General features: G+C 39.7%; 1 protein-coding gene across 5 annotated transcripts in view; it reads left to right on the top strand.

The window, feature by feature from the left end:
• The first annotated feature begins 927 nt into the window (after positions 1–927).
• The window catches only part of CCDC88A (coiled-coil domain containing 88A), a 76,961-nt gene continuing 65,792 nt past the window's right edge, over positions 928–12,096 (top strand). For all 5 annotated transcript variants that reach the window (XM_054197260.1, XM_054197259.1, XM_054197257.1 and 2 more), the window contains exons 1-3: positions 928–1,054; positions 1,596–1,978; positions 2,097–2,197. In XM_054197260.1, the coding sequence (XP_054053235.1) occupies positions 1,916–1,978; positions 2,097–2,197 (164 nt within the window). In that variant the 5' untranslated portion in view covers positions 928–1,054; positions 1,596–1,915. The remainder of the gene's footprint in view (positions 1,055–1,595; positions 1,979–2,096; positions 2,198–12,096) is intronic.

The raw sequence follows: 12,096 nt of genomic DNA, 5'->3' as shown, positions 1-12,096 counted from the left end.
TCTAATCTCGGACCATTAGGACAAATACTATATCCAGTATGTGGGTTACAAAACCTAATCTGTTTAGCTGTTACTGTGATGTTTTTCAAAAGGACTTAATTTCAGTCACTTTTACTGTACTGTTTTGTGCGTTGTTTTTTTTTCTTTTACTGTGTGTGTAAAAACTAAAGGTACTGCTCCTGCAATGCAATTTATACTACACGTAGAAGAACCTGGATTTAGTTTGAGATTTCGTAAAATGCTGTGTCAATAAACTACATAATCTATTAATCGGATACGGTCCCGTATGTTAATGCAGTATTTGAGATTTAAAACACAAGTGGCTAGAGATAGCTTAAGGACAATAGCTCAGGCGAGCAAATTGCTTGTCATCGTCTGCTGTTCTGTAACCAGGTCGCCCCCCTCCCGCTACATCTCTCCAGAAAGCTGGATTTTGTGTCACCGTGGGTGTGTCTGGACTTCACCTCCTCAGGAGGAAAACCTCTCGTCCCCTGAAAGGCAGCAGCCTGCGGCTGGGGTGCGGATTCCGCGATTCATCCCCCATTTTTCCCTTCAAGGGCGTCACCGACTCCTCTTCCCCGCCCTTCTTTTTCCCCCTCTCTCTTTCTTCCCCCACCAGGAGATTTTTTTTTTTTTCCCCTCAGGGGCACCTTTTTGCCAAGGGGGAATACAAGAGCATCCTCCCCGACACCGCACCCCGGGGGCAGACCTGCCTGTGCCAGGCCCGCCGCCCCGCTCCTCCTCCTCCCGGCGCTGCGGGGCCGCGGCCCCCCGCCTGCCTCAGCCGCCCCCCTCACGCGCCGCGGCCGTTAGGGCTCGCGCGCCGCCGTCGCCGCAGCGCCCGTGCGCGCGCCCTGCAGCGGTTCCCCGCTCCGGCCCCGCCCCTTTCTAACTGCGGGGGAGGGGGGAGGAAGGGGCCCGGGCTGGCGGAGGGATCGCCGGCTTCCGCGCGCACTGAGCTGGGGCGGAGGGATCCATACGCTGGAACCGCCCGCCGGAGAGGGAAGGAGGGAGGGGGCGAGTGATGCGGAGCGGCCGGGCTGGCTGATGCGAGGTGGCCGTTATTTGGGAGCGGGGGGTAGGAAGCGGGGCTGGTGCCGCCGCAGCGGCCGGGCGAAGGGCTGAAGCCGGGCGTTAGAGCTGGGGAGGGGGTCGGGGGGGGGGGAGGGAGCTGAGGGGCGAGCTGAGGGGAGGGGACGGGGGAAGGGCGAGGTTGCGGGGCCAGGCGACGTGTGCTGGTCCTGTCCCCGTCTCGCCTCGTAGTTCAGTGGAAAAGGGGAAGGGGTGAGAAAAGGGAACTGGTTTAAAATAACCTCTCGTCCCTGGTTCCCCCTCTGTGGGCTGCCCGGGCCGTTGCGGGGGGGGCTGAGGGATTCTTGTATGCAGAAGCAGACGGGGGGGGGGGCGGCTCAGCGGTGAGGGGTGGGGGATCTCTGCCCCTGTCTGCCCCCCCTCCTCCGGGTTTGCTTTTGTGGGGAAGGGGCAGGATGAGCTTGCGGAGTTTTACTGGAATTTCTTCCTTGCCGAGGAGCTGCCGCTGCTGAAGCAGATTTTTCCTTCCTTTCTCTCTTTTTTTTTTTTTTTGTCTGATGCAGAATCCCAGTAGCTAGGCAGCCTCCCTCTTTTCTCTCCTTCCTTCCTTCCACCCCTGCGGTATGTAGGAAGGGAGAGGCATCAATGGAAAGGCTGAAATACGCGTAGATGGACGTTCAAATGCATTTTTTCTTGAGAGAGGAAGATAAATCCCAGTTGCCAGTACACTGACTTTTTTGTTGCTGTTGCATTGCTTGGTAAAAATGGGGTTCACTTACTCCGACTAAATCCTTGGAGCATTTCAGAGAGTTGCTGCAGTGAAGGACTTCTCATATTTTTTGCATCAGAGGAGCTACATTGATGTTAACCATTTTTTTGTAAAATGGAGAACGAAATATTCACACCCCTTCTGGAGCAGTTCATGTCTAGCCCTCTTGTCACCTGGGTAAGCATTCATTTTTCCTCACACATTATTCATTTATTTGCTCATTGTTTGAAGATAAATGCCTTGCTGCAGAGAATGAGGTGGAGTTAGTGTCACGACGGTGATGATTATGTTTTAGGTTAAGACATTTGGACCGTTAGCTGGAGGAAATGGGACCAACCTGGAAGAATATGTGGCGCTAGTGGACGGCGTGTTTCTGAACGAAGTCATGCTGCAAATGTAAGTGTGTGCAAGTTGTGCCTTGCGTTTATTTTTTGCTGTTGTCTCAGTTCTCTTGAACATTTTGCTTTCTTATGAAAGGTCTTTTTTCCCCCTCCACGTTGACCTTGGCAAATTTATTTCTTTTATACTTGAAGTAGTCATGTGGTCAGTTAAGAGGAGGCTTCGGAGCATAGCAGATACTCTTTACAGTTTAATGTCTGAGTGATGTATTTGCAGGATGTATAGTGTAATACAGGCTGAATCATGATATATAGAATTTACTGGAAAATGGGATGACTGTAAGTAGCTTCCTGGATTTCCACTGAGAAGCATAAAGGTTCATTCTACTGTAAGTCATGCTCATAAACAAAATTTTGAATTAATTTGCTTAGCTAATAAGATTCTAATACATATCTTAATTCATATGGCATACAATTTAAGGATCGTATTCAAGTCACATAATGTTGTTGACTGAGCAAATGGACCGTCCTTTAACTCCTTCTGCTTTATCTTTCACAGTTCCAAATCAGAGTAGGTAGCAGTTGTGCAGCAAAGCTGGTATTTCAGTTGAGACATAGAATTCTTTCTGGCTGTGAACCACAGAAGAAACACTTTTACATGGTTTTATAAATTGTTTATTGAAAACTCTGATTGTTAGAAAAATTTCTTTATAATTACAGTGTCTTTTTGTTAATCATAGTTTTGACTGGAATGTTGCCCACTGCTGTAATGCTAGAGAGTAACACTTTTGTCACTAGGGGAAAAAAATTCTTCATCCCTTTTTTTCCCGATATTCTAAGTCTTCAGGGAGAAATATGTCTTTTGTTTGTATAGGTATGAAAAAGTGTAGGCTTGTGGATGGCTGGATAGACACATCAGTGTGTGAGCAGCTTGTGATGACAGCTGTTCCTTAGGAACAGTGCTCAGTGGTGGGCATCCTTTTACTCTGTTTATAGCTTTTAGTCATATTTAGTACTTCAAAAGTTTTTAATGTTGGCATTTAAGTTGAATTCATATCCTTTTGAAACCAGTATTTTCTTTGTTGCCTACTTCTGTGAATTCCTAGTATTTACTTCTGTAATATTGAGAAACATGGAAAACTTAGTGGAACTGAATTTTTTAAAAAAAATCTTGAGTGTATTTCTGACTTCTGGCATATTTTAATAAGAATTTTAAGTGATGCATTCACCAAAGCATACTATTTTTATTTTACAATTTATTTATTTTTCACTTGGATTACATATAAATTAAGTAGCTTGTCAATTATGACCACGCATTTAAAACGTAGAGCTTCTACTTAGTAAAAATATTTGACAGCTGGAAGGCATATTTAGTACTGAACCTGGAACAAGGTGATTTTGAAGAGTATAATCTTGAAATTAAACTTTCTCAGCAAGTTTTTGGAACATTAACCATATAATTTGATATCCGATACATTATGTGGGATACATGTGTGTTGAAATGGAAAGCTGCAGGGAGGGAACATTCTCATGGTTAAGGCACTGTGTGTAGAATTTGGCTTTGTCTTTGCATGTGCATCTTTGACCCCATACCGTGATTACTGCAGGAGGAGTGATTTCGAGGAGTTGTGTGTGCATGTATAAAAAATACACGTGGGAGATGTAAATTTAAAATAAAATTGGTAGTCAGAACAATTAAAAACTGCCTTAAACTAGAGGTGCGTGTAGGAGGACTGGTGTACAAATAACGTTCATATTACAAATATGTAACTACACTGGAACGTGTATCTTATTTAAAATAACATTTTTGGGGGACTGAAATGTGTTACGATTGATTATTGCTTAGAACTGACGTTTCCAGAACTGTATTCTGATTTTGGAGCGGTTTTATTTGTTTTGGGTTTTTTGCCAGGATTGAAAGAGGAAAAAATGTTTCATGTTTTGCGGAGATTCTGTCTCTGATGAAGTCACTGTAGAAATCTGTGTTAATTTCTAGTCCTGTTCGCTTTGAATATCCACCTATTAAATCTCTGTCTTCATTTGCAGAAATATTTAAAAGATGCAGCTCCAACTAATCATCAATATTACTTGTTTTCAGTAATTTCCATTTTATTAGTATTTCTCTTTTTTCCTTTCTGTCTTAACTACCATACGAAAAATTTGTATCACATGGCTTCAAAAGCAAAATTTTTTTTTTTTTTCTTTTTTTAAAGCTCTCAATGCCTTACTTCACTTGGGAACTGGAGATCTGTGGTTGGGAGCTAAGGCACTCTGTCACTCTTAGAAGCTATAGACAAATGTTGTTCTTGCAGAAGTCACCAGGAGTGCCATTTGTAGCACCACTAGTTGTTGGTTTGTTGTTTTTTGTTTTGTTTTTTTTTTTTTACATGATTTGTGTTATATGGTGCTTGCTTTTTACTCTAGTTCTGAGTTATTTGAGGCTGTTAATGCTTTAGTGTGAGAATAGAGCCAGTGTGTCCATGTCAGCCGAGGACATTGTGATGTGGTGGTATTGTAGGTTAGTTTCTATGCTTGGAAGGCCATTGCAGCATTAGATACTTTAAGGGGCGTTAAAAGCATGAACGAGTGGAGGCTGTTAGAGGTGCTGTGTTCCTGCTTTATGTATACTTTAATACTTACTTTATTGTAGCCAAATGTTGAAAAAACAAATGCCGTGACCATAAAAGTGAGTGTTAATATTGGATTAGGCATGGTTTGTAAACAGTTAGACAATCAAAAAAGTGGCTGTGTTACTTAGAGGTTTTTTGTTCAGTTAAGAAAGAGTTAATCCTGCCCTGCATCAGTGACAAGCGAGAGTTTGTTAATACATTTGTTCCTCCTTGTGCTTGTCTAGACCAAATTTATTTTCAACAATTGTCATGATTCAAACAGAGGAAATAGATGTCAGCATTGGAATAGTTGCAGGATAACGGTACCGAGATGGTTGGGTTTTATCAGCATTGAGTTTATTTGTACGTCATACGTGAGAGACGCTAATTCATTACATTCCTTGTACGTCTTTTGCTTTTGACTTTTTTGATGTTTTAGTACATGTGAAAATTACACAGATTCCATTCAGTGTCAAGTTACATCTCTTCCTTTGCTGGAGGTGCTACAGGCCAATCCAGGCCAATCATCTTCTTTTTTTTTTTTTTTTAAATTTTATTTTTAATTAAGGAGAGTTCCAGTGTTGTTATACTAGCTTCTAACTTGAGAGAATGTCTCTTATTTCCTGTTTAAATTTAGGTCCAGTTCTTCAAAAGTATTCGGTTACCTGCCTTCTGCTGGGATCAGTCAGTATCTGATAGCTCTGGATAGAAAACCATCTGTCTTTCTAAATCTGAGCCTTTATCTTTGTGTTCTTTGATACAAGAAAGGGGTCATGCTTCTTGGAAATAAATCAGAATGCAAGAGATTGCCGCAGTAGTTCTGCTGTGGCAGGGAAGTGGAGGAACATACCAAGAATAGTTCATACCTTTGCTATACCTCTATAACGTAATACTTCTGACATTATGAAGTGCTCATATACTTGAGTAAAATATGTTGTGTATGCTACTAAAATAAATGAAACAGTATAATTCAGCAGATTAGTCACCTGTAGCACATCTAAATGCAATTACAGTAAAATAATAAATAATACTTAGTTTTCCTAGAGGTATTTTTCCAGAACCTAACTAACAACACGTCATTCATTTTTATTTTTTTTTTTTTTTAGTCTTAGTATTGTACTGTTTGTATACTTTTTGGATCCAGAAAGTTCAAAGTATTCTTATAGAAACACTCATTTTCTGACTGTTTTTATTTTAATTTCTGATAGGTCTTGTTCTGTGGTATTTGTTAATTGAATTCTGATAGGAATGTGTAAGAAATGCTGAAAGTCTTGTAGTACGAACTGTAGTTTCCAAGCTGACAGGAGTCTTTACTAGTTCCTTTGAATAAAAATAGACAGCTGCAAGTAATTACAAGATTGGGACTTTCATTACATTTAGCCACCACCATTAATATTTGGTCAAGTAACAAAGACTTGAAACTGTATTTTAGTTTTAATTGCTTTATTTTACTGTGCTTTGTATTTGTGGAAATCGATCTGTTTAAAAGGAACTAGTGGACAAATACTGTATGCAGAATCGGTAATTTATAGAACCAAACTCTGAAGCTGAGTTCATTTATTCCACCATCTGGAGAACCTGCCTCCTTTCATCATGGTGTTGCATTCATAACTTTTGCCTTAATTGAATATATTAATCGATACTATCCATATCAGTTGTTGCATCTAGAAATGCTGAAAACTACTTCAAAGGATGAAGTATTTTATTGTTGTGCTGGATTTTCTCCCTTTTGCTGTTCTCCAACAGTTTTTGCTGATGGGATTCACATGCAGGACTTTCGTGCCAGTAGAATTTTCCAGGTGGACTGGCTGACTGTTTTCTTCCACCGCTCTGGTGGTGTGTGCCTAGAATGTGTAGACTGCTTCATTGACTCCTTTTCTGAGCTCTTAGTCGGTAGTTGTGCGCTTTTTTTCCAAACAGTGGAGCTTGCCAGCCCATACTTCTGGCTTGACTATATCTTTCCCTGAAAACTGGACTCCATCTCTAGTGCTTGAGCCAGCTGCCTGGCTCTGTGAAAGAGTGCAGGAACACACACTCCAATCCAATTTTAACTCTTTCTTGTGAAGAAGACCAAATAGCAAGAGGCAGCTTCAGCCAGTTTCTGGCTGGGCAGGGAAATGGAAAAAATTTTGGGGAAAATTAAATCGGTGAGTTTGGCAGTGAAAATATGAGCACGTATTTTAGAAAAAAGGCAAATGTTATGGAGTGTGCACCTTTCTCACTTTCTTGACGTGAATGGGTTTGATTCACACTTTTCAGACATGCTCTCTCAGGCTTCTACAGATGCAAGGTAGATGCTACTCTAGTAGTTTCTGAGAGTTGTTGCTCTTAAGAGTGATTCTGCAGTAGTAGGGCATAGATTTTTCATAAGGAAAGCTGAATTTATAACACCCAGTTTTTTGTAAAGAAGCAAATTCTTTAATAAATGGTCTGGCAGAATGTGCACCATGATCAAGATTGTTGGAATAAAAACCTTTTGATTACAAAAAAGGAAAAGATAGTTCTTACAGTGTAATGATGATTAATTTTAGGCTTGAACATCTGCCTGCCATGGGCCTTGAATTGGGCAAATGAGGTGGACGTAGGCTGATACCTGTATTTCTGAGGTGCTTGGGTTTTTGATAGCTAAAGGGAAAAAAAAGCCTGGCTTGGACATGGAATGTCTAAAATGTTTGATCTTCGCTTATGTCTCTGTTTTACTAGGGTTTGTTTGTGCTTTGTACCCTTTTCTACAGTTGATATCCACTTTCCTTCATCCTGTCTACTCTGATTTATTTCCATGCAGTAAACTATTCTGTGGTTCACTCTTGTTTCTTGCAGTATTTTGAAGATAGGAAGTAAATAATCTAATCTTTCTCTGCATATATACATCCACTTCTTTGCCTCCTTCTTCATGTGCTATCTGCAGTATCTTCCTTTGACTGGCTCATTATTTTGGTATCGTACTACTTACCCCACCCTTCGTCTGGGCTAGTAGCTGGGGCCAGGGACTTAAAGGCTGAGTTAGAAAACATTTCTTAATACATACAGAGGTGCTCTACTGAGTCTACCTACCTGTTCCATAGATAGCAATCCTAGTTGAAAGGTCTAAAATCAAAATAACTCGTTTCAGCATTGAAAATATTCTGGCAAGGAAACAACTGATATTCACTACAGCTTTGCAGTTTTATTTTCAGAGTATTTTGCATTTCGCTCTGATTCTACATGCTGTTTCAAAGCACTCCGTGAAAATAATGAAATAGACTTACAAATAGCTTTCCTGGCATATATTCTGTGTTTCATTATCAAGAAAGGTAAGTAAGAGTGTACTGACAAACTGTCTCCTTCTATGACATATCTCAGTTAAGAGTGTTTTATATGTAGAGACACGTGTATGTGACACTGAAGACTGCAGAGCGGAGGTGCCTGAGAGAGGTAACGGAGGAGATAGAGCCACAGTGCAGCACTAGTGCATAGAGCTGCCCTTACACAAGGCAGCGTCGGCTTCAGCTGAAGTCAGAGGACTGTGTGGGGATGCCATGAGTGTCACTTTGAGCCAGAGGAAGACATATCCCGGACTTGCACTAGTGGCCATGCTGTGTGCTTCAGTGGTTCAGGGATGGTGGTCATGTAGCTCATCTAGGCATCATTTGCCCTTAGCAGCAACCAACGTTGTGCGGTTGGGTGAGCTTTCCAGTTCCAGTCATGGCTGAATGTAATATTCCCTATGCTGTAAGGAAAGACAATACACAACTGTTTTGCTCTAATTGTTATACCAGAAAAGTCAGTTTGCCCAGGTAGCTGAGATGCATTGAGCCATCCTACAATGCTGCCATAATTGCTTATAGTATAGAGGCAGTAAATTCCAGAGATTTAGGTTAGCTACAAATATCTTACCTGGGCTGATCAGCTTGTGTCTTTCACTGGCAAAACTTTATACTTTCACTGTATTTCTTCAGATTCTATGGGTAGTTTGGGGATCTCTATACCACAAACCTTTGCAAAGTGTTGTCATGCTCTCATCTTTCTTTCAAAAACTAATCTAGTTAATTGACAAATTGGTTGCTAAGTCAAGCACATCTTAATCCTGTGCTAAATTTGAGAGGCTTACTTCTAGATTTTCCTCATTTGTTTCTTCTCTTAAGAAGGGGCTTTTTAGCTTTGTGTTCTTTCATATGTTCCTCTTATTTTTGGTTCCTCCTCCTTTTTCTCTAAATACCAATTTGTTGCCTGCCTTGTCTTTTGTATGGTAGCACTTTTCCCTATGTAGTAATTATTTAAGGATCAAGACATTTTTTTGACATGCTGCTTTGTTCGAGCACATTACTTCAGTGGTCAGAGATTATTTGGTAATAACTGTGTGGCAGTCTCTGTTTCTTTGTTTGCTTTGTTTTAGAGTCTGGTATTTATGTTTATGCCTTAAGATGCTCCAAAGAGAAGTGGCCTCTTAGGCAGTTGTTATTATTGAGCAGTATTTACAAAATGCTCCCCCTTTGTTTCATTGGACGAATTGATGTTAAGGCATTGAATCGAAGCAGGGCTACTCTTGACCCAAACTCAGATGGTGTGCTTACCCATTGGCTCACTCTGAGGAAAAAAGCAAAAATTATCTTATATTGTATTTTTGGATTGGGAAATAGTAAGGGAAGAATTTGTAAGCGGCTTGCATTTATATTCCTGTCTGTTGAGTGAATCTTTGTATCTGTGTTGCAAATTTAGATATACTTAAAAACTTCCTTCCTTTTCTATAGCGATAGAGATGGAGTCCACTTAGGTTTATTACAGAATTTGATCTTATTTGAAACTGCGGGGAAATACTTGCTCTAGTTTTGTGTGTGTGGTATCTTTGTTTTTCTTAAATAAGCCCTTGGGCAAAGATGCCTGGTGTAATTTCCTGGTAGCTTGGGATATACTTGCTGTATAGAGTATTGTGTATGCCAGACAAAAATAACATGCAGATACTAGTTGATGTGTGATAGAATGTAGACAAATGTCATACTTACAAAGTGCTGTTTTGCATCTTAGGAAGGATATTAATATTAATGTTTTGAGATGAAAAAAATGCATCTCTTTTACAGGCCCTTATGTGTATGCTTATCTTGTAGCTTTGGGTAGTTAGCAGAGGTAAGGTCCTTCATGTACTGCTCTATTTATATCTAAATCAGTAGGGGGTTGTACATGTACTGATGTGCATAAATTTGCAATACGTTTCAGTTAGTGTGCTGAAGCAATGAAGCTGCTCACGTGGATACAATTTTTACAAGAAATGAAACTTATTTTCTTTGGCAATCCCCTTATATCCAGGAGCCTTGCATTTGAATTTGTCTCATTCCGTGAAATAATCTGTAGACAGGGCTCAGATCTGTAACTTGGAAGTCTAAAAATTGGTACGGAAAAAGATGAAGATGTATATTTTATTGTTATTAAATTACTTATAGAAGGTTTATTGTACTTCATGAGAAAGGGAAATTCTAGAGTCATAGTGTTCTAACCAAAAGTACTAAATCGAAATCTATGTGGCACTATTTTTACAACGTAAGATCTTTCTAGTCACTGAAACTGCAATGTTCAGGTAACTTTGGTGTCACCTCACTAGGCTGATCTCACATCAGTATTTCCTGCATTTTTTAATACTCAGTGTGCTGAGATGTTTACCTATGGTCAGGCTATTCTGAATCTGAAGTACTAATTATTTTAAAGAATTTATAGATTCATGGAAGTTCAAAGTAAAGAATAAAATGAGTGAGCGTTTTTTCCGAGTCTTCCAAAGGAGAAATTTTTGTGGTGTTATGAGTATCAAATAAAACAAAGTACGTACTGCTGTGGTGTTGGAAGTTGGTTAGGGTAGAAGAGAAATAGTTGTATATACAAACTTAATAATCTCTTAAGAGTTGGTTTTTTTTAAAGCTTAAATAAGACTGCATAAATGTGCATTGATTTTTAAATCTTACTTAAGTTATTTTCACTTATATTAATATTTTAAATATCTTAGAAAGCATGTTAGCTCCACAAATGTCATCTGCTAAGGGCAGTAAGTGTTTATTTGCTCCTCTTCTGTACTGCATGCTGCTTCCTATCTGATAGCTTTTCTGGCCCTATTCTGCTTTTTTTATAACTGTTTCTGGTGTTTCTTCCGAATGACTCTGTATGTTTGCAGAATGTTCTTTCCATGGTAGAGTGTAAAAACATTTTCTCACTTTAATGTCCTCTGATGTTTGGTATCAAGTCATGCTGCATCTTGTGATCCAGATCTGTGAGTGCTTACTTACATAAAGCTAATCTTACTGTTGTCACAGGATTATTGTGCGTGTAAATGTTTGCAGTGTTTTAATGGTCAGTTACATTGAGGTGTTAATCATGAAGTCAAATAGTTTTCAGTTACTCTGTTAATTAGTATTGGACTGAATACATCTTAAAATTTAAACTCATTTGAGAAGTAAACATCGACTCTGAGAGGGAAAATAACACACAGTGCTTAAAGTAGAAAGCAAAACTTCAGTATTCATTATCCTCAGTACTTTGTTTCTGTGGTATGTCTGTCGTCTTCTGCATGTTGTTTGTAGACTGTATGCTCTTGCATCCTGTGCTGCCTTTTTGTTTTAGTTTAACTTGGAAAGCAGTATAGTGCAAGTACTACAGCAGTATAATTCTGCCTTTTCAAACAATATTTGCTACTGGGCCTTTTGCAATTAGAAAAACACCTCAAAATAAACCCAAGCAACCAAACACACAAAAAAAACCCAAACAAGAAGACCCTCGTAAGATATTTAGATTTGTTGAAGTAGTAAAGTATACTTGTCAGACTTCTGCTTCTCGTCTGTGTGCTCAAAAAAAGTTTTGTTTGTGAAGTTGTTTCTTCCAGGAATTCTCAATTATTTAATGCCCAGGAGTGTTTATTTTGTGTGACAGCGTTAAGTGTTCTGTGATGCTCTGAATCCTATAGGTTTTCCTTTCCATCAGTGAAACTTTTCAATTTGGTGGAAACCATCTTACGTTTCGCTAGCTGCAGAGCAGAGGCGGCTCCGTGTTCTCATTCATTGTTGCAGGGAGCTCACCCAAGTTACTCGGTGTGATGAGCAGTGATTCACTGTTTTCAGTCTCTGGTGGAAAGCTGTTTTTTTTTTTTTTTTTTTTTGACATAGTACCTTTTAGTATGATAGGAAAAGAGTACATCTGATAGTCAAGTTGAACGATAGTAGTAAAGCTGTTTCATACTGTGTGATGATAAAGGCAGCTGTTTCTCTGTAAGTTTGGAAGTTAGAGATTTTTTGGCGCTGTTAATTCAGTGTTGCAAGTTTGTGTTTAGTAAGTGACAGGTGAACTGTTTTATTTCCTCTTGTATTTTCTCCTATGTCTTGCTCACCTGCAT

The sequence above is a fragment of the Rissa tridactyla genome, chromosome 3, assembly GCF_028500815.1.
Source record: "Rissa tridactyla isolate bRisTri1 chromosome 3, bRisTri1.patW.cur.20221130, whole genome shotgun sequence".
Lineage (NCBI taxonomy): Eukaryota > Metazoa > Chordata > Aves > Charadriiformes > Laridae > Rissa > Rissa tridactyla.
This window is presented reverse-complemented; position numbering and strand designations above follow the sequence as displayed.